General features: G+C 41.3%; 1 protein-coding gene across 4 annotated transcripts in view; it reads left to right on the top strand.

The window, feature by feature from the left end:
- The window catches only part of TLN2 (talin 2), a 383,471-nt gene that overhangs the window by 162,602 nt on the left and 193,767 nt on the right, over positions 1-27,102 (top strand). For 2 of the 4 annotated variants that reach the window (XR_003095489.1, XM_025211171.1), the window contains exons 4-6: positions 19,777-19,938; positions 22,682-22,779; positions 24,725-24,854. Coding sequence is in view for 3 of the 4 variants with exons in the window: in XM_025211171.1 (XP_025066956.1) it covers positions 19,803-19,938; positions 22,682-22,779; positions 24,725-24,854 (364 nt within the window). In the remaining variant the exon portion in view is untranslated. Of the gene's footprint in view, positions 1-13,916; positions 13,940-19,776; positions 19,939-22,681; positions 22,780-24,724; positions 24,855-27,102 lie in introns of those variants that run through there. The other 2 variants (XM_006029658.3, XM_025211172.1) reach the window with 2 other exon arrangements.

Consider the following 27,102-nt stretch of genomic DNA (forward strand, 5'->3'; position numbering starts at 1 on the left):
ATTAAGACTTTCCACATGGGAAACCCCTTTGCTTAAATACTGCTTTTGTGAAGATTCAGGATAATCAGCCAAAACTGACAACAAAACTGTGCTTCATTGCATAAGTACCTTGTACAGTCATCTTTCTGCTGGCTATAAGGGACTAGCTTAACAGATGATAAAACTAACTTACTAGGTCTAATTAGCTGTAGTACAACTACCACTTCAATAATGACCTTTCTTCTTCCTAGCACCCTACTTGCTTGAATTAATTTTTAATTGTTACTGCCGTATACTTTTTCTGACTTACTAAGAGCTTTTTCAGAGCCAAGGAATAGATTTATATTTCATTTTGGATCAGTTAAAACTGAGAAATATTCCAAATCATAGAAAATTAGGGTTGGACGGGACCTCAAGAAATCATCTAGGCCAGTGTGTCACGACCCAAAAGTGGGATGCAAGAATATTTGCATCCCAAGCAAGTCCCAGAAAAACATGGGAAAGCATGGGTTTCCCCTTGTAGGCTGGCAGCATTCCAGCCTGCAAAGAACTGCTTGAGGCGATTGGAGGCAGTGGGCACACATGACTACACACATGCGCGCACACGCACCCCAGCATGCAGCTAGGTAGAGTCGTGGGAGCAGCCCCAGCAGCTAGATTCAGGTAAGTGTATGGGGAATGGGGACTGTCCAAGGTGTGTGGGTGTGGAGGGTGTGGGGTGGGGAGGGCGACCGGTGCCTCCTGGCATAGGGGGAAGCTGGCCTGGTGCCAAAGCTGCGTCAGGGTGGAGGAGAGGAGCTGCATGGCTGGGCTGGTGGCACCAAGGCCAGTGCCCTTACTCACATGGGACAGGGCAGCTGGAAGATGCTGCTTAGGGGGCTAGAGGGGCTGTGACCAGGCTGCCTGATGCAGTGCAGGACCCCCAGCCATGGGCAGGGGGGTGCCACAGGCCTCCTCTCCTCCTCCCTCCAGCCCATCCTGGGGCTGGACTCATTTCACCGCCACCCACATGAGCCAGAGCCACTGCAGCCATGGCACTTCAGCCTGAGTAGGGCCTGGGAGCTGAGGGCCCCTCCAGCAGGGCAGGGGACTGTGGGTTGGGAGTGAGAGGCACCAGCATAGCCCAGAGGGGTAGGGGACTGTGGCTTGGGGGTGAAGGTACCGGCAAGGCCAGGGGGCCGTGGGTAGGGAGTGAGGGTCATCGGCAAGGCCAGGGGGTTTTGGCTAGGGAGTGAGGGGCACCAGCAGGGCTAGGGGGCTGTGACTGGGGAGTGAGGGGTCAGGGCTGTGGATCAGGACTGGCTGTCGATGTTTACAAATGGGTTATGGTACAAATAAGGTTGAGAGCCACTGGTCTGAGCCAACCCCCTGCTCAAAGCAGGAACATCCCAAACTATATTATCCCAAACAAGGTTTTGTCTACCTGTGTCTTAAAAACCTCCAAGGACAGAGATTCCACAACCTCTCTGGGTAACCTGTTCCAGTATTTTACTACCCTCCTAGTGGAAGTTTTTCTTAATATCTTACCTAAACTTCCCTTGCTGCAACTTGAGACCATTTCTCCTTGTTCTGTCAGCTGCCACTTCTGAGAACGGTCGAGCTGCATAAAGTGTGTCATCAGGCTGACTGACTGTAGAAGTACTTGGGGCTTCATGAGTTTTCTTGCACAGTGCAACACAGCTGGCCCCTAGATGCCTGCCTGGCCTAATTCTAAATGACAGTGCTGATCAAGATGACCAGTATGACCTCTCTTCTGTGATTTCAGTAGCTAAGTGGATTTGATTTTATATCCACTGAAAATAATAATTGAACTTTTGTGATGCATAAAGAAGGGTATCAACACAACTTTAGAGCAGGACTGCCCAGCTGGTATCCCATGGGCCCTGTGCAGCCTGTGAGGGGTTAATTTGCAGCCCCTGGGCTTCCACTCAGCTGCCACCCTTCACTGGCTGCAACAACAGCCAGGGTCTCTAAGGCTCCCGCATCTCGCTGCCCTTCTCCAGATTCCACTTCTTGTTCCTGTCCTAGTGGGTAGGGCAGTGCAGCATGATGCAGCCTGCAGGTCTGGGCAAGCCCATGGCCTGGGACACCCGTTTTATATAATGCATTAGGGGAGCCAACAGCTGGGCAGCTGAGGGTGAGGCCAGGGTATTCAAGTGCAAGAGCAACAGAGGAGTGCCCACATGGTGTGCAGTCCAGGGGGTCTGTGGCTTCTGATGGCAAAGGAGCTGTGTACATGGGGGCCCAAGGGTCCTGACCCCCTGAGGAAGAGGACTGGCAGCTGAAATGTGTGAAACTTTCCACATGTTCATCATTTTAGCCCCTCCCCCTTCTCAGCAAAAATAAAAGTTGGCACCTATGGCTGCTGGTGCATCGCACTGGATCTACAGCACGTGCTTAGAAGTTAGACAGCCCTACTTTAGAGGAATCCTGAACATGGCATGGGTTGACCTGATATCCCCTGTGGGGAACAGAACAGAAACATGTAAGAATCCTTGGAATTCAATGGCTGGAATCCAAGCCCATTAGATCACAGTTTGGATATGACATTGAACAACTGAATTGACAGCGTACACAGTTTTCCTTCTGTCAGATTGCTGTCTGGGGTGGCTACCCCAGTGTGGATGTCAAGAAATGGCAGCATTGTTGAAAACCTTGAACACATCCATTGAATTAAATCAATAAATGCAGGAGTTAAAGTGAGTATGTGCTGAAAAGCTGTCTCTCTAAATACTAAAGCAGTAAAAAATTCTTATTGAAAAGATTGCACTGTTCCATCAGTGGATAGTACCATGACTGTACAGAACTCTTCCATGCTAGATTGACATTTTAACTCTCACATAGTAGTAAAACCTGTTGCAAGTTGTCAGTGTTTTAATACACTAATCTGATTTTTCCAAAGTAGCAGTTTCTTTTCACAGAAAGGATGGTGTTTGTCTCTCTCATACTTTTTTGTCCTACTTAACTTATTTATGCTTTCTTAAAGCATCTAAAATTGGAAAATAGATTTCTGAAATATGATTACATTGCAGTATTCTGCCCTGAAAGTTGCATTATTTGTTCTAGTAATACCTTAGCATTTCAAGCAGACTTCTGTTTTTCAGGGGAAAAATAAGCTTCCCCTTACTACTTACGCATCGTGTAATTAAACGGTTAGATGATAATTATATTCATGAATATCCAATTAAAGATGCTCTTAAAAGGACTCATCTGCATTTTGAGAAAATTGGATTAGAGATGCTTCACAAAAAGACATCCAGTTGTATTTCTTGAATCATGTGACTTGCATTTTTTTCTGTGCTTTCAATTTGTTTTATGATAACTGTAAATACTATGGCAAGAAAGAGTATGTGACCAGAAGGAACCTTAATGGATCACAGAGTCTGTTTTCAGCTATTGCAAGTGCCACGTCCTAGAATTCTGCCCACCCTGCATCTGTGCAAATATACCTTCCAACCCTGTGGACTCTCTGAATTTATCAAGCTCTTTTAAAACCACAGGCAAGGCAGATTGGCACCTTTTAGACTAACTAAATCAGAGATGCACATGCTTTTTTGTAAGCATTAATTTACTTTGTCAGAAGCCAATATGCTGATGAAGCAAGCTACAGTTTACAAAAGATTATGCATCTCTGATTTAGTTAATCTAAAAGGTGCAAAAATACCCTGCCTTCTGCCTTACTTCAGACTAACACAGACTAACACTATTTCCCTCTGTTTTAAAATCACAATAAACAATTTGCTCCTAGTACTCTTGGAATCCCTGCAAATCCAGAGATATTGTAGAAGATGCTCCGTCAGGCAAGTTATCTAGACTGACTTCCTTTATCTTCAGGATAGCAGCAGCTGAATTGCAAATAAACCACTTGTCTTATAAACAACTCTAAGCCTTAACTAAAGTCCACTGCTGTGGCCTCTTGCACAATTCTGCTGGGGGATATTTTTTCACCAAATTTCTTAGTTAGCAAAATGAAGGCTGCTCTAAGAAAACTACAATAGGTGAATTGACAGCAATGTGTTTAATTGCTCAAAGATAAAGGTAGCAGCAACAGGTCTCAATGTAGAGGTGACATGATATTTTCAGTCCAAAACTGGATTTTCAGTGTGTTACTTTTAGTTTCAGATTGGTCTGAGACTTCCAATTTAGTTTACCAAATAAATACACTGAATTATTTCATTTATTCAGTTTCTTGAGTATTTGGAAGCCAGCTTTGCTTAACATATCTTATAAAATACAGGCACACAATGTAGGTAGGAAGTTTTCTTGAGCTTTGTTCCATACTCCAATCACAGAATATAAACAAACTGGTCAGGTTTTGAAGCAGTGGCAAAACTAAGACGTGAAATTATTGAGATCATGTCTTCTTTCTATACTCAGTGCTGTTACCACATTTGCCCATTACTTTGGGGTGTGCTTATTTATTAGGGATACGTTTGTAGGGTCTTTGTAGTTCTATCAATGTGCTGCTTGTGTTACTTGCGTTTCTATACGGAGCTGTATATCTCCTGCAAGTCCTCACCCCCAATGGAGTTATTTTGCAGGACTCAGTTTCAATTGGGCTGGGTTCCTCCAGTCACCAAATCAGTCATACACACAAACACACACAGATTAACATGACACGCCTGACCCAGCCGGGTTGATCAGCATGGACAGGCTGATACCCTCATATGCCAGAAATCAGTTCATTAAGGTAACAATAAAATGCAGTCAGACACAAGCACACAGGTGAACAGAATACCTCTGAATCAGGCTGGGTGTCCAGCTGACACCCTCATGGGCCAGCATTCAGTTCATAAGGGCATGTCTGAGCCAAACTGGGTCAGTCAGCCTGTACAAGCTGATCCCCTTATGTGTTTCAAACTCAGCACGTCCCAATCTTTAGCCTCTTGATGAGGGACCCCATAGTATTTCTGGGCTTCACAGGGATCTTTGGCTTAGGTAAAAGAAGCATTGCTGCAGAGCACGTGGGGAAGGGGAAGTAGAGAAGGAAAAATATACCCAGTTACTACCAGTTTGACTATAAAAGTTATTTATTGCTAAGTATATGAAATATATAATGGTACTAGTAGTAATAGACATGCAAAGGAAAACAAACACAAGCAATTACAATACTACCCTGGTTTCACTAAGTATTTGGGGAAACAGCTCAAGCTTAACTAATACAGTTCAGGTTCAGAAATCAATGCCTAGAGAGAAAAGAGCGAGCAAGAGCTGGGATCTCACCAATCCAAGGCACTCGGGTTCCAGTGCTGACAGGTAAAGTTCTTAGCACAATCCTTGAAGGGAGACGATCTGTTTCTTCCAGCTTCTTGGGAACAACAGCGGATGGTGTCAGAGAGATTTCTTCTCTTGAAGCATACCTTTGCTGCTTTTTTACAGATTTTTATACCCTCAGTTCAGCTGCTTCGAAGCATCCTTAATTGTGTAAATCATTGTCTTTTCTATTGACAAGGGGTTATCTGGTTTGGAACATCTCAAGAAACTGATTGATAAGCAGGAAACACTTAAGATGAGGGAGTAACCAAATACTTGGGAGCCAGCTTGAGATTCCTATGGATGGATCTTACTGTAGTCTTTTAACAGTCTTAAGGGAATTATTGGAGTGTTCATAAACTTCTGTGGGGAGGACTTCCACCAGTCATCCTGGGAAAAAGTATGACAGCATTTGTGGTCCGGGCTCCAATGGGCTGGACGCTGTGATGAACCCTTTACCATTGTTCAAATGTTGCTCATACCCCCTCTGACTTGGTGTCTTGCCTCAGCATTCCCTAACCCAGCAACTGAGTTTTAGTCAATCAAGTTTAACTAGGCCTCCCGTAGTGGGACCGGGGAATGTACAGCCCGAGATGCCTATTAAATTTTACTTCTGCTTAGCTCTGGTTAGATGGGGGGGGGTGTCCTTTGTAAATCCAGATTAGAATTGGTGTGATAAATGCTGATCTGGGTGTGTGTGTAAATGTGTGTTGATTAGCATTTGGAGCACAGATTCCCCATCATGCAGTGCTCCCCTGCTTTTCTGATCCCAGAATTCACTGCGGTCTTTGCTTCAGGCTTTCTGTTCTCCATCTCCCATTTAAATGAGTTGTCATCTGGTTCCATCTCGGATGCAAATGAGACCAGGGCAGTTGCTCCCTTATCTGGAGGGCTTTAGGTGTATCTCCCACTGCATCTTCATTGTCTTTCATAATCAGTTCTTGTTTGGGGGGTGGGAATTCTTTGTGAGTCAGACAGGCTTGTGCCAGGGTTCCCCAAGAACACAGAGCTGAGAGGTAATAGTGTAAGGTTTTGTGTGTGTATATAAAGGCAGTCAGGAAAATTAAATCCCCACCTTAATTCACTTTAAAGTGATTTTGTTCAATTGTATTAAACCCTGCTATGGATGTCTTTATTTGGAATTAAAGTGCCCTGGATTCACTTGTCTAGTTGACAACAAGCTAATTTTCATTAATTTTCCTGAACACCTCCATAGATGGAAACCTTAATACAACATGTTGCTTTTACAGTATGTTGAATTGAATGTCTTGCAGCTGCCAAAAAATGTCATGGGCCTTTTATATAATTGGACAAGCTGTTTTTGAAAGATGTGCTAGAAAAGCGGTGTTAACATCCACCATTGTAGAAGGTAGCTTGGGAATCCCCAATGCCATGACCTGCTAATTGTGTGAAACTGGGTTATGCCCTTAGTTGCTGCTCTTCTGTGTAAAGGAGGACTGAATACCTTTGCTAAAATGAAAACTTTCAGGTGGTGTTGATTTTTTTTTTAACCCTAAACTGTTAGTACTATATGGTAAACAACAAGTGAAAACTTGTTACATTTAGAGGAAAGTGGTGGTGGGTTTTTTTCTCCCATTTAAAAAAAGCCCACATTTTTCTTTGTTTGAGCACCAGTTATGTCTGGGTGACCATGCTCTTTGTTTAATCTTCTAACAGCTACATCCCTTTCCATGTGGAAGGCAAAGTGACATTCTAGAATAGAGACTTCCAAGGATCTTTGCTAATTTGTTTCAGTAGTTAATTGTTCTCACTGTTAAATTCATCTTCCTTCTATCCTGAATTAGTCTAGGTACAACATTCAGATGCTGGCTCTTCTTATGCCCATGCTTTTGGGCCTGAAGAGCCCTCCTCCCTTATTTTTATTCTTTATGTAAATATTTGTTGGTTGTGATTGTAGCAGTCTCTTAACTTACTCTTTCATGCACTCAAAGCTTTCATTTTATAAAGTAAGTTGTGGCTCTTCTTTCCAATTTTTTAACATGCTCTTTGAGCTGTGGACCCAAGAACAGAATTTAGTCTTCCAATAGCAATTTAACCAGTACTAAGTACAGAGGTCATGTAACCTCTCTACTGCTGTTAACTTATTCAGTCAAAATAACCCAGATTAAGTATTTGAGGGAGATGGATAAGAAATTTGGGGAAAAGTTAATCCTATTTCACTCCCTTAAAAACAAAAAAACAAACTATCCTTTCCCTTGAAAATTGCTCAACAGTTAGTAAGAGTCAAAATATTACTGAGCAGTCAGTCTTTAAGTGCAGCTCTGGCAGAGCCCAGCCAGCTGTGTTTTGCTCTACTAGCAAGAAGGAAGAATGAGAGTCTCTTTGAGTTCAAATTAACTTCGTTTGGATATGTATGAACTCTGGAGAAAACAGATCTATGGACTTGAGACGTTGGAGAACTATTCTTTGGAGGACCATGTATGCAGAACCAAGGCAAAATAGCAGCATAAAGTGTGGTGTCACGTAAGATTTTTTCACTGAAGACACACCCTATCAAGGTATTATAATCCATTGCTTTACAATTATGTGTGCATTGTTTATTTTTTAATAGTTTGTAATAGATTTACAATTGGCAGGCTATTGGCATAATTGCATTGGCAATTACCAAATAATGCAATGCAGATCTTTCCTATACAGTAAGAAAGTATGTTCCTATCCAGATCCATAACCTCGGGAGTGCAAAATGTAGCTTACGCTGAGAAGTTTTCTATTCCTCTGCCTACGGAAAGGTTGCGAGGCACCAGTCCAGAAACAATTTTTTGACATGATGGAAGCAGAATTAGGCGTTCACATCCTGCGAACAGTAACAAATCCCTGGTGTTCTATTTTGCTGGTGCCCTGTATTAATAATTAAGGGGAGTAGTAAGAAGAATGGAGACCTCTTGACCCATTGGATCTTGTTACCAAGTTAACCCAGTATAAAAAATATTTAGGTTTTGACCATACTAGCACACTACACAGACTTCTAGACTGTGGCAGTCTCATGACCTAGATTTGTGTTTGCTCAAGCCTAAATGAACCAGTTAAGAAGTGTCTCCAGGGAGACAGACCTCTGCTAAATTATAGCAGAACTTTATATTTAAACATAATATTGGTAACTGCAACCATACTTTGCCGGATGTTTTGAGTCCTCATTTGACAGAGCACTAATTACTACAAACATAATTATGTTATGGATTTTCAGTAACATCAGACTTTGCATTCATTTTAAATGGTTCGTTGACAAGAATGTAATGTGTCAGGCAAGACAGTGTTTATAGCTTCATAACATGAAGCAAAGGCATTTTCTAATTTACTTGTGTTAACTTAGTGTTTGAAATCCTAACAATAAAAACAGAAGAATTCCAACATAAAGCATTCAGATGAAACCTGATGTGACAGACCTCTAAAACAGAAGGGAAGTTTAGTGGGGTGACCGCAACTTTGGTGTAACAGAAAGGAATTCCAATCAAGTACGTTGGGTCCTGTCTTCATTCTGATACATTTTTGTCATTTTTTTTAGTTAAAAACATGGTTTTCTGGGGAGCGAAATCTTTTAGAATTTGCATCTCAAATTAATTTGCCTGGACACAACTAGGCAAGATAGTCGATTGTGACTTAAATTAAATATCTATTGGCTGTGACACTAACCACTACGGTTAGGTCCAAATTGAAATAGCAAGCCCAGTAGAAACACAGGCAGAATTTATTTATGCAACAGCAGATTTAGGGATGTGTTAAGTCTAGCCACACTAAAAATCTAAAGGAATGTCTGCCTGCTTGGCTATTTAAAAGAAGCTCACCAACAAATTCAAAAGATACTATATTGGGATGGCTGCCCCCAGTTACCCCTGAGGATAGCTTGGCAGGGCACCTGATTAACTATACACATGTTCATGATGGCACTTGGTATATTAATGTAAATTTGAAATGATATGTTGATACAGATGGTGACTCTCTGTAAACATAAAGTGAGGAAAATGTATGAGACTAACTACTTTTTTCTGTGGATGTATAAAGAAGGGGGAGAAAATGTAATCTCTCTTTTTTATTAAGGACTGAGATGGTGGAGGACTCCACAGTGAAGTTGTGGCCTATAGATATTACCAAAATCCAAATGCTAAAAGGCACGTAAGTCCACATGCAGTTATGCTTCCCCTGATATACACTGCTGTACAGAGGGTGGAATAATACCACTCTTGGATATTTCTACCAAATTCAGAGTTCCTTCCAGTTGTTTGACCTCTTTCAACATGGAGGAAGCCAAGTAATATGGAAAAAGAAAGGATTATTTAAAGCAATACAGGGCCTACCTGTTTGTCACTGCTGCAGCCCATAAGAATTGGGAAAAATACCACTATGTGATATGATGAAAGAAGTGCAGTAAAATCTGAAGGAATGAGTGCGTTTTTCAGCAGCTGCAACTTTTAGTTTTTAGACAGTTCTGGAACTGCTTTATATCCACATGTTTTGGACTGATGCCAAGAGGACGAGCAATTTTCCCTGAATCCTCAGTAGAAATAGAGAATAGTTTTGCTTTGACATTTGTCTTCCTTTGTGTTACTCTAGGGTTACTTCTCAAGGAGATTTAAGTGAATATGTTTTGGTTTTGTATTTATTTCATTTGTGCCTAGCCTGGTAGTTACCTTTATGCTTTTGGGTTTAGTATGCATCATATAAGTAAATCCATAGATAAGTTTTTTTAAAAAACTTCTTACATTTCAGTGAGCGTAGAGTGCTGCTCTCTATAAATATTTATACTCTTTGCCAAAGAGAGTGGTTTTTTGCATTTGACATTCAGACTTGTTCCCTGAAATACCTACCTTAAAAGAGATAAAAAGATACTTGTCTCTGTAAATATTTTTTCCTGAAGAATCTCAAGCTAAGCCTTTTTAATGAAGAAAAACGATAAAAGGAAAGGACTTGAAGCCTTTCCTTGTATGCACGTTTTAGAAGTAAAAATGTTTGAGAAAAGGTTGTAAAGCAGCATTTGGCAACTTTTGCAGGCTGCCAGCTGCAGTGACCCTGCTTGGATTGGAAGTGGGTGGGTAGGTAGGAGCTAGGACCCAGCCACTGTCACCACCAATTCTCCCTGCCATGACACAGGGGAAGCACCTGCCACTGCTTCTGCCTGCTGAGCCATGCAGGGAGTGCCTCCTGCCACCACTTCTCCTTGCCACAGCATGGGAGAAGCCCCCAATGCCAAAGCCCCACATCCACAGACTGGATCCCATGGCTCCACTGATCATAGGTTGGTGACCTTTGGTTTAATGGATTTTTAAGTGAATATATACTACTTAACACAGGCCCTTTGAAATATAGTGGTAAGTGTTTTGGTTGTTGATGCAGTAAGTTCAGCTCTTCTCAGGGGCTTGCCAAAAGTAAATGTAAATTATCTGAAGTAGAGGTGCACAACCCCTAGCCATTGGGCCAGGTCTAGCTCCCAGCATCCTGTCATTTGACCCTTGGGGTTCCCTGTGGTTCTGGAGGGAGCCCTGTAGGCTGCAGCTCTGTGCATTAAATTGGCTATGCAGGGTGGTGTGGAGTCCCTGGAGCTGGATCCCAGCCAGGCAGGGGCAACACAGAGCCCCTGGAGCTGGATCCCACTGTGGGGGAGGATCGGTATGGGTTCCTGTCTGGCCTGTAGACTGACCCTGCACCATTCATCTGGCCTGTGGGGCCAAAACCATGAGCACCACTGATCTAAAGGTACGAGGAATATATACATCGATCTAAAGGCCCTTTACTCCTGAATGGAAGCCTCCCACATGGGTTTAATATGATAAAATTATGCATATTGACTTCTCACTTGCACTGCCCCCTGCTCAGCAATTCTGTCCCTGCAACATCCAGATCAATTCTGTTACTCCAGCCCCTGCCTTGGTATTTCCCCCAGTTCCTTTATCTGCCCAGCCTCCTGCCTACCATCAGTTTGACCAACTGAGCCCCAAGTCTCTATCTCTGCTCCTTGTGCAGGTTTTTGCTCTTTCCAAGGCTTGTTGTTATAGCTGAGAGGTCTCCTTTTCCCCTTCTTGTCTCAAGTGTTTCAGGAAGAAAGAGAGGTCCTTTACCTGGAATCTCTTGAGCATATATGAACAACCTTTTACAGAAGCAGGACTTAGGCTGCCCTGGTCTCCCTGCTTTACCTGTGGCAGGTTAAGATGTTATGTCTTGTGTTGTGTCAGGGTTGACAGTAGTTTTATTAAGAGGTTAGATTATGGATTTGTATAGGATGGTTTAGATAGTGATGATCCTGCCTCAACCAGGGGGCTGGACTAGATGACCTCTGGAGGTCCCTTCCAGGCCTTCTTCTCTATGATCCTATGATTCTATACCTTATTGCTCCCAAGAGGTGAAGGGAATGGAAAGGGAGGGCATGGGGGAAACCAAAGCTATTCTAAAGTACCAAGCTCTTTTTTTCTCCTTCTCTTTCATCTCTGCTGAAAATAGTGCTGGGTTACTGAAGGAAATGTGGGGGAGTTTGATTGCTCTTTTTCAAGGGGTGAGCAGGTGGAGCAGATGGCCAGCGGTTTTGTCTAGGAAGGGGCCAACATTTGCTAGAGGGTTGAAGTTTCCTGTGCCATTGCAAAACTGGGTCTACAAGTAGCAAATTCTTATTGTTCTTCTAATTTTCATAGTTTTTCATTAATGCCCAAGTTTTTATACATGTTTTCTTTGCCAGGAAATACCTTCACCACTGTCAAAATTGATATTCGATAGAGGCAGACAAGGTTCTTTGGGTAAATCTGATATTTATATTTGATAGAGTGTATTGGGTTCTCACCTGGAACCACTTTCTCTGAAGTGGTTGCAACACAAGTGGCTTGTTTGAAATGACTGTTACATTACTATTAAAGACTGGAAATATGAAATAAATCAGTGTTTGGGGTAAGAGCCACTCTCAAATGGCAGTTGTAGATATAGAAGTGCCTTGATCTGAGAGAAATAGAAATCCTGATGAATAATAACACTTCAACCCCCTATATTGGCTTACTTACCACTTTGATGTTATTAAAAAGGTGAAATGGGACCACCAAATCAAAATGTTGGCTTCTTGAATACTGCTAGAATGCATTGCAGTTGGGCAGATAAAACATCTCAGAACATACACTCACTTGACCAGGTTTCTGTATAGTCTTGGGGCAGCCCCACATGACTTCAGTTCTTCTGTAATAGAAGAGTGCTTATTAAAAATGAGAGTTAAAGGCATATGAAGAATGATAGGTACGAAACAGCTTCTGCTATCATGGTTGCCCTTTAAAGCAGCAGCACCGACTTAGCCTTTTAATCTGTATGTTGCACCATATATTACATCAGCAAACATGTTTTAGTGGTTCTCAACCAGTCACCGTGAGACCCTTTCAAAGGTGATGTGGTGCTAGCACTGCTGAAAGTCACTGCCAAAGTCAGCTGAAACTGCCCCATGCATCTCTCTTTCCAGGAGGGGCATGAGGAACCGGACCAGGAAGTAGCTGCAGCAGGATTAGGTTAATGTAGTCAGGAGTGCCTGCTCCTGCCATACCTGCTGTCAGTCATGGAAACAGCAGCATGCAGGGCTTTTTCACGTGGCTGCAGCAGCACAGTAGCCTGGGGATGAAGTAGGTAAACTGAGACTTAGAACAGTGGTTGTCAACCAGGGTGCCACCAAATTTGGAAAAGTTATGGAGGGGTTTCTTGAGTGTAAAAAGGTTGAGAACCACTGGCGCAAGTAATATGACTGCCAGGCAAATAAGCCTGATAGCTATCGGAAAATGAGGACTTTGTCCCCTTATTTCTATAGGCCATCCATTTACAAGTACAAGCTTTATTTTAGGTAGGTTTGTGTAGCAATTGTAGGCAAACCCTCCTTGTACCTGTTCAATCTATGTGAATTTAGTAACAAGATATAGCCCACTAAAACCTGACACATTTAAGATCTTGGGAGCTGCTGCTAACTATGTAAATGTGACTAAACTATGGGTTGGAGCATTTGCAATTTGCCCTGCTGGACAGTTTGTATTTTGTAGGAAACATGTAATGTGTTATAGAAACAGAGCTCCTCATTTGGCTCATAGACATGGATGACATCATCTTACAGTACTGGTTGTTAGTAAACTTCAGAGTACATATAATACGGACTGATACAGTACAGGACAGGAGCCTTCCGCAAACCTAATCTGTTCCCCAGATGGGCTAGGGTTGAGGATGACATCATTAATATACTCTTTGAAGATGATTTTACAATCATGTGTATACGTTCATAGATTCATAGACATTACGGCTCGAAGGGACCTCGGGAGATCGAGTCCAGCCCTTTGCCCCAAGGGCAGGAAGTCAGCTGGGGGAGGGTGTTTAAAACATGGATGTCTCCAGTGCGTTATGGATTTATATATGTTTGCTACCAGTTTCTCCTTTACATTAATGTAAAAAGAGCATTTTAAAACTTTTCCCCAAAAAGCTGAAGAAACAATACTGTAGTAACCTCAGACTGGAGCTGCCGTGTCGAAGCCACCATCTACACCACAAAAGGCTTGCACTGGACTGATGCGGCAAAGGATACTCTTAGCCATAGGGGACGAACCTTCTCAGTGGCAGGACTCCAGCTGGGGAATGTTATGACTCAACAGAGGGGCTGATACTGAATCACCCCTGTGCCCATTCAGGACTGCAAACAAGATCCAGCTCTGCGTTAAGCTGTAAAACCATACTGGCACCTGTTGGTTGAACTGTGAGTTAGACATGACAACTCATGTAGTTCCTAAAAAGTTTAAATTAATATCCTGACTTTATTGTGCTATGTTCTGCACAAAGGGTTTGCCCTGATGAGCTTGCAGTTAGGAAAGAGGTGTTTAAGCATTGTTGAAACATATTTCATGTCTTGCCCAGTCCTTCACTGCTGACTGTTATATGAGGTGTAATGGAATAATGTTCTGGTAGTCTGATTCTAATGTAGTCAAAACAACATTTCTATTTTGAGCAGAGGTTTTTTTAGTATGAATGAAGGGAGCAGTTCATGATGAGCAATTACATTGCATATTAAAGCAACGTAAAGAGTGCGTCCCTTGCCACATGTTTCTCATTTAAAGAGCACATGGAAATTTCCCAAGAGATTCCTAAAATGAAGGTGTTATGTATCACAGCATGTGCTTAAAAAAAAAGAAAGGATTGAAGAGGCTTGTATGTGCTCTAGACTTTCTCACGCTGTATAATTATCTAGGTCTCTTGCATATGGAGAAACTTTATTTAGAGTGATATAGACCAAATGATGTCCCTTTGCTCCTGGTTTCTACAGATTTTGTTTACAGCCTTGATTTGAAGCCCCTCTTTAATTACAGGCTGTGCATTACCAGAACATGTGCCAAGTTCACAAAGAGCTTTGACTATAGTGCAGTGGTGCTCAACATACAACAGACCACCCATGGGCCAGGTCTAGCCTGTAGAGCTGTGTCATCCCTACAGGTCTGGAGATTTGGTGGCAAGAGAGCGTAGCCATTTCTCCCTCCCCCATGCCCTCCCCCGATTGTTGGATTGGGCCCCACCCCAGCACACCATCCCTGTGCCACTCGTTCGGGACCAGATGGTTTAGGCACCATTTATGTAGTGAATGACTGTGAATAACTCATCATCAAGTAAACAAAGTACAGAGGGGACAAGCTTAGCTTAGCATCACTCTTCTTGCCTTATAATGAAATATTATGTAGTTTATTTGAGAGAAAGGGACCAATTTGTTGTTGTTTTCAGGTGCCTGCTAAGACTTGGTTTACCATGATAGGAATATATTTTCCTGATGTAGATGGGGGCTGAGGTAGCATTCTACTGATACATTTTATTAAATCTTTCACGCCCTCCTGCTGTTTCCTGAACTGCATTTACACTTGAGTCCCTTTTTAAAGATCTGATCTCATCTTGGACTGAAGTTTGTATTTGAATAAGTTTCATATGGAGTCAGAGAAGCTGACTCTGTGGATTAGTTCTGTATTAAAGTTAAGGCTAGCTTGTTGTACATTCAGTATCTTAACTCCTCCAGGCAAATCTCTTTTTTGGTCTTTTTGATTCTTCAGATTGAAGAAAGAACTGATTTTGCTTGCTCTGGCTCTCCCTCTTGTGTAGCAAAAAATCTTTCCCAGTTTGCATTCAGGAACTTCCATCTGCAGCTCCTCAGCTGGAAGTTCTTGAATGCCAACTGACTTAGTCATTGTCCCTCTTACTATGAGTGTCCAGTAACTCAGGAAAGATTTTTCTGTGTTTGTGCAGTTTTCATACCGTAATGTCACATCGACGTTAACCGTGGGATTCATCTTACCTTTTGTAGAATTAAACTGAAAGGCAAAACTTAAAAAGTAAGTGGTTTATGCTAATGTGACTTTCAAGTAGAATCCAGTGGAGACAGGCTTGGTGGTGAGATACCATGTTTACTGAATCCAAGACAACATTTGAATTTTAATAGAACCTCCCAGTAATTAGATTCAGTACATGGAAAATTATATATTTTTTAATAGTTTATAAGTTTGTTAGACTTTTTCATATATAGAATCTAATCATTGCGTCATCTTAAATTTGTTCTCTCCCCTACCACTGTGTCACAGAAAGCAGTGTCGGGCGGGGGGGGATTCCTGCCCCTTGCCCCCAGCCCTTGGTGACTGTGCCAACCCTCTCCCCACCCTTGCCCTATGGGGTGCCTCTGTTTTTGGCCCTGGCCTGGGGCACAGAGCACATGGTGGCTCTGGCCAAGCAGCAACAGCAGCAGAAGCTTGCCTTGAGCCCTGGGTCAGGGCTGGAGCCAGCAGCTCATCAATCGCTCTGCCCCTCACATGCCCCTTGCCTCCCACCGCACCCTGCGATCTCCCCTTTGCTCTTCACTCCACGCCTCATGGTATTCCCTCTGTTCTCCGCTCCTTTTCCCCACTCGCAACCCCTGCGAGTGTGTACTGTGTGATATGGCTGGGGTTGAGTCACGCTCAAATTCAGGGTGAGGTTTCTTTTTCTCCATGTTGAATGAGGCGAAACAAGTTCATCTTGGATTTGAGTAAAAATGGTATTTGTGGAGTATCAGCAGGTTTTGGATACGTGTAGTTTATGGCTTTTTGTTCTCACTTGTCTTATACTTCTTATCAGCAAAAAGTTGATCTCTTCATTAGACAATATTAGACCTTTCAAACGGATGCAACTTTTGACTTGCTGAAAAATGGATAGCTGTTTCTGTTGAGGTACACTATAATGCACTTGTGAAAGCTAGACTGTCAGTGTTTAACTCTAGAAGAATGTAGGAGAGTTGTTAGGGATCTGCCTTCTGTTATTGCTTCTTTAAATATAAGGTAGTAGGGGAGATGGAGAGCTTTTCTACATATCAGTTTAAGGTAGCTACTCAGTGAGGTTATTAAGTGCACTCATCTTTTTTTTTCTTTTTTCTGAATGACAATTTCTCTTTGTCTAGAGTCATTCACACTGAAAATATCTGGATGTTGTTTGTACGGGGAAAACTTAAGGTTCCTAGAAAAAGATCAGTATCCATTTACCTTTTTATTATGTAAGTCAATCAATTCAAGTCATAAAATGTCTGACATCGGCGGTCTGTTAGTCTCACCTTTGGGCAAGATATAAAGAGAGAAGAGGGAAGAAAAATCTGTTTCGGGAACCTGTCCATTCCCTCCTGTCATTTTAGATCACTTATTTTTTTTAATAAGGAAATAATATAGGAGAGAGTGAGAATTCAGGGAGTCTCCTTATAATGGCATTGTCCTGGTACAGTGTGCAGAAGTATTGTAGAAATAGAAGTACAAGTGATTTATTTTGCCAGGCCTGTGACTGACAGGTGGATTGCAGCAATTCAGAAAGGCCAGTGAGATAGCAATCACATCTGAATAACTAGGTCTGGCTGCTGTCAGAGATGGGCGGACTTCCCTCCTGCTGGTGACTGTTCCAATTGTTGTTTTTCTCCAAGTGCTCAAAAAGCCAACATGATTTCTGGTGGAACCAACCCAGACTGTGAAAAATTGGTCACATAGTCTTCTGTTCTATGTTGTTACTCTGCATGGTCTGGCTGTTGCTATTGTTCAAGAGACAATTGCCATGTTGAAAGGCCCAACCGGTACGGTAATAAACTAGATCCTAACATGGAGCCATATTGTGAAAGCATTAGAGGTGGTGTTTTTATTGATGGGGGACAGAAGGTAAGCTAAGGCCGTACTGAGACCTTATGCTGGATTTGTTAAGCTCCAGCTATCTACAATCTTTTTGAAAATAGTAGATAGAGAATGAATAAATGTGAGATCTAAGTACTGTAATTGGAGACCTCTGCATAATGAGTAAGAGACACGGAAAGTCCAGCAAAATCTGGATGCAGTTTACTGAAATGTGGATTAATGAGGTTTTACTGGAATTGCTGTTAATGCCATATCGTCTATGTCTACATGGATACTTGTGGGTCAATTGGGAAATTCTTAACTGGTCTAGTGATAGTTTTACTCATTAAATTGCCCTACTGCTGATGGTAAAATAAGGATCTTCCTCTATGATGCCTTTTCAAAGGTAAAAGTACAAGGAATGTACATTCTTCTTTCAGGTCCTCTAGTAATGAATTTATACAGGTAAGATTTAGACCCATGACTAGGGACCTACTTAATTCACGGTTTCATGGATTTTGCAGAAACCATGAAATCTGGGATTGTATCCAAAATCAACAACAAAAAAACTTAATAAAAATAAAATGGGCAACCAATAATTAAGATGGTGGCGACCCCTTCCTCCCACCTGGGCCTCTCCACCAATCAGTGCTGAGGGGTGGGATCTCTCCACCAGTCAGCATTTTGGGGGTAGAGCTGCTGTGAAATGATTGCAGAAGGCGAACCTTATGTTGCCATCAACCTGCGGAAATTGATAAGTACCCCTATGATTCAGGTAGAACCTGCACGTGACCAGAGTCATTCATAAAGGGTTGTTTGGTTTCGGGTTTGGTTTTGGTTTTTGTTGACATAGTTTGCCTGCTTCTAATTCCTGGTTGTCTAATGCCTATTATTAACCTCTCTAGTTTGGTTTTATAGCTCATGAGTACTACTGAATATAAAAAATTATTCTTAAAAAGAAGCCTGAAAAATGATGGTTACATCTAGGCTGAAAAGGCTGTACAGAACTGTAGCTAGTAATCAGACAGCAAGGTGGTTAGCTGTAGTAGTCTGAAGTCAAGCAGAAGGTAGTCTCTTTGGTCCCTGCCCTAGCAGACTGTGAGGCATAAACTTTCATACTCTGCAGCCTAATTTCAGAAGCTGTGAGTTTAGAGACTAAGCCAGTTAGTCAATAAGGTGCCACCCTGCTCTTCCTTTTGCCTGGTAATCAGACAATCAAGAACAAAAAAACTCTGTCTTCAGTTACCAGATTACTTTCTGTATAAATGTGTACCATACTGCCTAACATATAAGTTGAGTGTTTTTCTCCTGGGAAGAGAGAGAAAAAAATTAAGGGATGCTTTAGACATGAGGGAATGGTGCTTCGATGCCCTGTAATTACACCGCATTGGAACAGACCTGATTAATCAAGTCTCCATATCTCGTGTAGTCAACGTCCCTGTGCTTCAAAATGGCACTGCAGGCACTTTAACTAAAGCTCTTTGAAGAAGCTTAAGTTGCAGTGCCCCCACCACTATTTCGAAGTGCAGGATGCTGAATTCATGAGACTCGGTGGGCACTTTAATTAGAGGCTCATGGAGCTGCTCTAATTAAAGTCTGCCCCCTCCCATCCCTGAAGTATGTATAAAGACACCCAAGGAGTCTTACACACCACAGCTATATAGCAAAAAAAAAAAAAATTAAATGGCTGTAATAAAAATAGAGAACATTCAATCAGATTTATGTTGATAACTTTTTTCCCACAATTTTATCCTTTTCTTGGGTAGGTATATGTTATACACAGATATCTCATGTGGAAGGCACACTCTAGTCAAGAACATCTATTTAATTCACAAGTCCTGCAACCTGTGTTATGTAGAAGTTAGACTAGGTGATCACAATTATCCCTTCTAGACTTCAAATGTATTAAAATAATCAAATGGCATAGAGTTGGTTGTGTATGGTTTTGAAAAACAGGAGGGAAATGTTGGTGTTCTTTTTATTTGACTACATTCTTGTTAAAGGTTGGACTTCAACTTGTAATTTGAATTTACAGTGTTGAGTTTATTGTATTGATGAGCTAGCTGATCAGTGTATTGAAAATCATGCCGTTACTATTCAGTTGTGGTAGGGTATTCATTGTTGGCTTGATGCCCTGGCAAGAGATTTTGTGTTTTAATGCAATATTTTGACACACTTCAGACAGTACGTTAGATCTTTAAAACTGTGTACATGACTTCCTTAAAGTTACTTTAAATTGTGCCAACAAAAATAGCTATTTTGACAAGTTACTAGCTGTGCTGTGCTAATAAAGCTTTCTATAGAATTGTTATTTGATCATTTCTTTAATTGCATGCATTTTTATTTAAAGATTATTTTTAAAATACTGAAAAATGGAGGGGTGAAAAAACTAAATATAAAATTCAGAGCTCTGATTTCCTTACTGTATTATCGGGTATTTTAGTAGGAACCTGCAAGTGACCTAACATCATGGTGGCCCTATCTCTGAAGATCTGTGTCCGCCAGTGCAATGTGGTGAAGACGATGCAGTTTGAACCATCCACAGCGGTGTATGATGCATGTAGAGTTATCCGTGAACGAGTACCTGAGGCTCAAACAGGGCAAGGTTAGTTCATAATTTTCCCCCTGGTTTGGGCAAATTAAAAAATGAGTTGCATTTTGGCTTTGGATTCCTGTATTAAGTTCCCTTCCCTCCCCTTCTCCCCTTATCTTCCCTTGATTATTCTTAATTTAAAAAAAAATTGTTTTTAAAACCTGTGCCTTTATGGTCTAAGGCAGTTGAAAAGCACATCTGAAATGGATTGATAGCTGAAGTTAGTCAAACTTCTTTGCTTCCCTTCTGAATGAAAAATGGCTTTTTACGGTTATTTTTTTATGAAACTTCCCAAATCCAGAAGTTTCAGGTTTTTTGATAAAAAGTATCAGTTTCCTCAAACTTTTCAACCACCTTGTGTTCACAGAACTGCTTTTCTCCTGTCATGTTTGCACAACTCCACCTACTGTATTCTCAACCGTGTTTGTAATAGTGGGAAAATCCAGGCAGCACAACATGTCAGGAAGTGGAGAGTGCCTGGAATATAAACACAATAGTTTTAGTAACAAATGGGACAGCTCTCACAGAACTGAGAATATTAGGCCAGAAACTACACTAATGTTAGGGGGCCTGTCCACAGGGGAAAAAAAAATTGGTTATAGAAAACACCAGGTTAGGCCTGCCATGGGCAAAACAAATACAGGGTGTGTAGCTTAATAAACATGTCAAGCTGACTCAAACCATATTGAGCGAGCCCTTATTATTAACTGGTTACAAACTGAGTTACAAACTGAGCTATGCAGTAGACATCTGCTAAAGTTCATCATAGCCCTCTAACTTTGTGCTAGCTATACCTCCAGGATATATGTCTTTAGAACAAGAAACCTATTGATTATACATAGCTATCCATATAGTTTTGTATTTTTATCTTCCTGGAGCTGTTAATAAAGTACTATATTGCTGTCTCTAAATTTTTTTAACAAGCTGAAGTGTAAAGATGCTGTTAAAAAAAAAAAAAAATTCCCCTTGTAACAAGGTGTTTTTGGTGGCCTGATTGAGGGCCTCTTTTCTCAGTGTAAGAAAACAAAGGCATGTAATTTGAACAGTCCAGGTGCTGAGTGTGCTTAATTTCTGCTGAAGTCAATGGAAATTGAGTGCAATATACCTTTTCAAGGTCAGAACCTTTGCACAAGAGAAAAGGAACACGTCTTTATAACGGGTATACTCAGTTTTTTCTTTTGTGTATATGATTGTTAAAACATAAAATTGCTTTGCCTATGAATGGCGTAGCTAAATTAAAATAGAATTACTGTATCTTACTTCCCTCCTCCCCGTTTTGGGTTGTTCAAGCCAATAGACATGTTAATTCAGAAAAATGAATATCAAGTAAAAAGACGGGCATAGGATCAGGTTGTCTTTGCTCCAGAATTCCACAAATAAAACACCCTGTTTTTTCTACAGTATAGACATATCGGGTATGTACCGGTCACATATTGTAGTCATAGAATCATGACGATCAATCATGAAAATTTAGAACTGTTTTACATATATAATTTCAAGGATGATTTTTGCATCGTTAACTGCTGAATGTATGGATCATAATCATTTCTATGTGTACAAGTTGTCTTTTCAATGATTAGTTTCCTAAAGTAAATGTATGCAAAGAAGTGCTGCTGTGTTTTATGTTCAAGGTTCTTCTGTTAAAAGATCCATATTTTTAAGCTAAATAATTACTTTTCTGGAAAGTTTATGACTTCATGAATAGTGTATTTGAGTCAGTACAGTTACAGATTGTCCATTAAAAGATGGATGCAATCAGTATTATTCTTTGGAAGCTTGCTCAGAGCTATTTTGAAAAGAACACTTTCCCTGTAAGCCATGGTTATTTTTATACTCAATTATGGATTATAGTATCTTACACAGTTACATATACATATGGCACTGTGTTTATAATAAAATTTAATTTTAAACCCTGCCTAATAAATGTAAATCGTTGATAGAGATTTCACACTGAAAATTAAGGTGATAACTCTCTGGAATTGGAATTACTCGTGCATCCTAGTCTGTTTGCTTATATTAGTGTGCTGTTACAGCTTGTGATTCTTGTGTATGAAAGAAATATCTTTATCTGTTCTTCCTCTCTGGTTAACAGGAAAAGAAGATTTTAAGTTGGTGCCTATAGTCTTTATTTTGCTAAACTTGAAATGGGTATTAACTTTCAAGGGCCTTCATTTTTTCATTCTGAAAATCAATGCAAGATTTTATTACTGAATTCATTGGGTGTAGGATTTTGCCTTTTCAGTAAAAATAAAAAATAAAAATAGAAAAATTACTTTTATTTTTAGAAAGATATTCTTACCTGGACTTTAATTTATTTGCACTTGATTGAATTAGAATTTTAGTTTGTTATGAAATGCTAACATGACTATCAAGTACACACCATGTTTTAAAGAGGCACTATTTAAAATAATACACTGATAGAGAAATAATTGCTAACCTTTAAATCTGAATTCTTCTGCATTTTTGGTTTGCTGTTTACTAGTAAGGCTAGGCTTTGGTGGTGAGAAACACTTAATATTCACTTCATGAAACATCCATTTCAGCTCTGATTATAACTATCTATCTTTAAAACCCTGCTGTGTGATGCTAAGCTAAATATTTCTTTAACTGGGGTAATAATATTTGCAATAAATACTCCTTAACAGCAGAAGGTAAATTAACAGAAGGTTGACCTTGGAATCTGGTCATTATATTGAGTTCTTTTTCAGTTTATATTTTACCAGGAAAATGATGTCCCTTCTGTTTCATTCCACAGCCTCTGACTATGGACTCTTCTTATCAGATGAAGATCCTCGCAAAGGTATATGGTTGGAAGCTGGAAGAACACTGGATTATTACATGCTGCGAAATGGGGTATGGCTGAGTTCTATCCTGGTTTTCCTCATCAGACTTTCAGAAAACCTTTTTAATTAACAAGTAATACAAATCATTTAGTCTTTGGAAAATAAACTAGTTTTCAGGCAAAAGCAATGCACTTTTTGGCCTTTTTAAGGGTTGGATGACTACCATGCCAAACAGAATTAGCTGATAAACAGACTGAAAATCATGAGTTTTTCTGTGTTGGCAAGTATCTGTTAGTATCCAAGCATGTACATTGGTATGGTATCAAGACAGGGTTCTGCCTTTTGTTCTAGAGAAGGGATTATCCTTTCTCTGTCACATGAAAGTAGGAGACAGAAGTGAATTTACATTTAAAAGGACTTGCATTCCCCTACTGCCAGATGACGGCTGGAAACAGCTCAGCAGTGATGAGGAGTGTCCCAGCATGGTTTCACCACATTACTTCTGTGTTTAGAGAGAAAAAAGGTAGGGAAGGCCATACTTGGCTTCCTCAGGAGTACGATGAAAGCAGCATGGACCTAGCTTTAGAGTCCCTTTATAATGCTCTTGTTCTTTTTACTTGGTGTAAAGGGAGTAGCAGGGTAAATAAGATCTCACTCCTATTCATAGCAAGCAAGCAGTTGTCCCACTACCATCTGCTTGAGAATGTGCCGCTGTATCTAGTGATGATTGTTAATTACATAAATTGAAAGCCTCTGATAAAATGAGTTGCAAAAAAGGTTGGCTTCTGATTTTTGTCAACTGTAAAAGGTAACCTGCATTGAGATTTAGGTTTTCTTTTCGCACTTTCTTTGTGTAATGCCATATCTACTTCTATATCCATCCAAACCCATAAACTATATCCACATTGGAAAGATTTTCTTCAAAACTAGAAAGCCTAGTATGTTTGTTAAATGATGTTAGGCTCAGCAGTTGCTTTTCAAGTTTCAGTCCAATGTATATTTGCTAAAATTTCCTAATTTCAGTGAAATTATTAATGCAGCTTTTAGACCAGTGATTCAGTGCCTTGAGATCCTTTCAAGGGTGCCATGGCATGCCACACAATATTAGCACTGTTAGATATACAGACATGATTCACAAGATAAACCCTGAAATTTCAAATAGGAATCCATAGTGTTAAGAATGTTCTGAGCTATTGTGGGCTGAATTCTTCATAACAGAATTGCTCTATTTTTCTGTAGTCAAAAAGCAATGAAAACTAAGAGTTGACATTTTATGAAGTGTGCCTTGAGTCTAAAAATGTTGAGAAACACTGATTTACACTAGCACAGTATTAATTGGCAATACAGAATTTGTCCTTTGGGCAGGTGAAAAGCTTCAGAAGTTTGACCATACTGTTCTAACAAAAAATCAGATTTTTAATCATAGAAAATTAGGCTTGGAAGGGACCTCAGGAGGTCATCTAGTCCAACCCCTTGCTCAAGGCAGGGCCATCCCCAACTAGATCATCCCAGCCATAGCTTTGTCTAGCCAGATCTTAGAAACCTCCAAAGATTCCTCTGAAGATTTGGAACAGGCTTCGCCCAGAGGTAGTGCATTGACCCACCCTGGCGATCTTCAAAAAGTGTCTTAATGCCCATCTTGCTCGGGTCATCAGACCCCAGCGGTCTTTCCTACCCAAGTGCAGGGGGGCTGGACCTGATGATCTGCAACCCAAGTGCAGGGTCCCTTCCAGCCCCTAAAAACTATGAAAATTGTGAAAACTAGGGAGATTCCACCACCTCTCTGGATAACCTGTTCCAGTGTTTTACTACCCTCTTGGTGAGACAATTCTTTCTAATATCTAACCTAAATTTCCCTTGCTGAAACTTGAGATCATTGCTCCTTGTTCTGTCAGACTGTTGCTTTGTTAATATAAGTGTAAAAATATATCTGCTCCCAGTTCCACCTACTTTAGGGGACTGCAGTGTTAGAATGGCTTCTGAAGCTATCTAATGCCATATGATTTCCTCTCTAGGATATTTTGGAATACAAGAAAAAGCAGAGACCTCAGAAAATACGGATGCTGGATGGGTCAGTGAAAACTGTTATGGTGGATGATTCTAAAACTGTTGGTGAATTACTTGTCACCATTTGCAGCAGGATAGGTGAGAGTTTTCGGATGTGAACGTGTTCTTCCATATTTTGCACCTTGGTTTTATGTACGTTAGGTACAGAAATTATCAACTTCTGCATTGTTTACACCCTTTGAGATTATTATTGTTTAGTTTTCATTAAATATATTCTGTAACGTAGTTAGAGCTACCACCCTATATGAGTCCATATGGATTTAAACCCTAAATTAATAGCTACTCAGCAGTCAGAGGCACCAAATGATTTGAAACCTAGTGCTCTAAATAAGGAGTACTTAAGCAGGCCCTAGGGAGTATGCGTGGGCGTGTGGGGATGGAGCACTACTACACACTATCCTGCACAGGCATGGGGGAAGCTCACCCCCACAACACACACACACACTCCTAGTTACACAACACCCTTCTCCCCCCTCCCCCAGCTCAGCGGCCGGGGGTACATTGCTTCGTGTCTGGCCGCCAGGGCATACAATGATTCAAAAAGTTTGAAAACCCCTACTCTAAATATTTTAAGTATTTGTTAGCACAGTCTTAGGTTGAGTTTACTTCTGTGAAGCAAAGAATTAAACCAACTTCATACCTAGGCTTGGCAGAATTCAATATATTTTTTAAAATTTTGATGACTACAATCAATGCTTATTTTCAAGCTTTTATTTCAATTTTTCTCAATTGAAATTTTTAGAGTTGCGTGAAATTAGGGGTGGTTTTCAATTTTTATTGATGGGGGTGTGTGTGTGCGTGCGTGCGTGCACTTGTGTGTGTGTGTGTGTGTGTGTGCATCCTCATATAGGCATGAATGCAAGTGTGAGCAACAGCCACTGCAGGAGCTAGGAGCTGTGCCAGTGAGGGGGGCTTGGAGGGGGCAGGGTTAGTAGTGCCCGGGAGCCTCAGGCCACTGGCCCCTCACTCTGCCCAGGTCTGAGCTGGGGCAGGGGCCAAACCTCCACAGAGCATGGTACAGCCCAGCCTCTACAGGAATTTGGCCCCTGCCCTGATCACACAGGGGCCATCCCAGGTGATGCAGGAGTTTGGTCCCTGTTTTAATCACTCATGGGCCAGGTCGAGCTCCACAGGAGTTTGGCCTCTGCCCTGGCTGGGACCTGGGCAGAGCAAGCAGCCAGCAGCACTTGGACTTCCCCGCTGCTACTCATCCTGCCCCTTTAACACCCAGCACAGCCTTACTCTGCAGTGGCTGGTGTGTGTGTATGCGTGCACACGCACAATGCCTCCTGCCCTTGATTTCCTTACGTCCGTCCCAGGGGTTTTTTAGGTGATGCAAAGAGCTGGGCAGGTGACCAGTTTGATCTTCACTGCCTACAAGATTCCCCCTATTGTTTGGAAACCAACTGGTAATTAAGTTTATCTTAAATTACCATATTTCCTCAAATCTAAAATGACTTTGAATGTAGGATGCCCCCACTCCCCCCAATAAATACATTGTCTAGGATCCAGTTAGTGGAAAGTTGTCTTAGATTCATCTTTCTGCATTGCTGTGGGAGGAAAACAGTGGCAGGGGGTGAAGAGCCAGATGCTTTCCTTTTGCCCTACTGCCCCTTGTACCCCCCATGCCTGTGCCTGGATAAAATGTTGCAGCTCTTGGGTGGGCCCTGTCAGGGCTGGAGGGACCCCAGCCAAAGCAGAAGGTAAGGGGGGAGGAGGCAGCTAGGTGGTGGGGTATTCTGCATGGGGGACCAGGGGGTGGGGGGTATTGGCTGCAGGTCCCCCTTTCCCCCATGAAATGAGCCATTCCCACCTAGGGCTGGCAGTGGATTAGCTCTGACTTCAGCCCCTAGCCTAAGCCCGAACAGAGCTGCTGCCTCTGCCAGGCCTTACTCAAATTCAAATCTTTTTTCCTTCCTTGGTGATTGGAGAGGGAAAAAGCCTCATCTTGGATTTAAGTAAATATGGTACTTATGAAGTGAATAAAGCCAAATCAATTTAAGGCTGCTTTAATTTAAAATTTAAATGTTTATATGGGCTTTTAATGTGGTTTAATTTATCCACTTAAAGAGTGTCTTAGACTCATTTTCATGTGTGCCCATGTTAGAAAATCCATTTTATTTGCAATTCTGTATAGCCCAGAGCATCCTGTTAATGCTTACCAAGTAATGAAAAACAGAAGCAGGACAAGGAAACCAGAGCAACATAAGCATGTGCTATGTGCGCTGTCCTGGCCTCCAATCCATTTCCATGTAAAATTCATAGTGAAGGCTGACAGCTAGAAAGCCCTAAAGGAACCAGATGTTTCGGAGGCTGTTTCTCAGCA

The sequence above is a fragment of the Alligator sinensis genome, unplaced genomic scaffold (assembly GCF_000455745.1).
Source record: "Alligator sinensis unplaced genomic scaffold, ASM45574v1 scaffold291_1, whole genome shotgun sequence".
Taxonomy (NCBI): domain Eukaryota; kingdom Metazoa; phylum Chordata; order Crocodylia; family Alligatoridae; genus Alligator; species Alligator sinensis.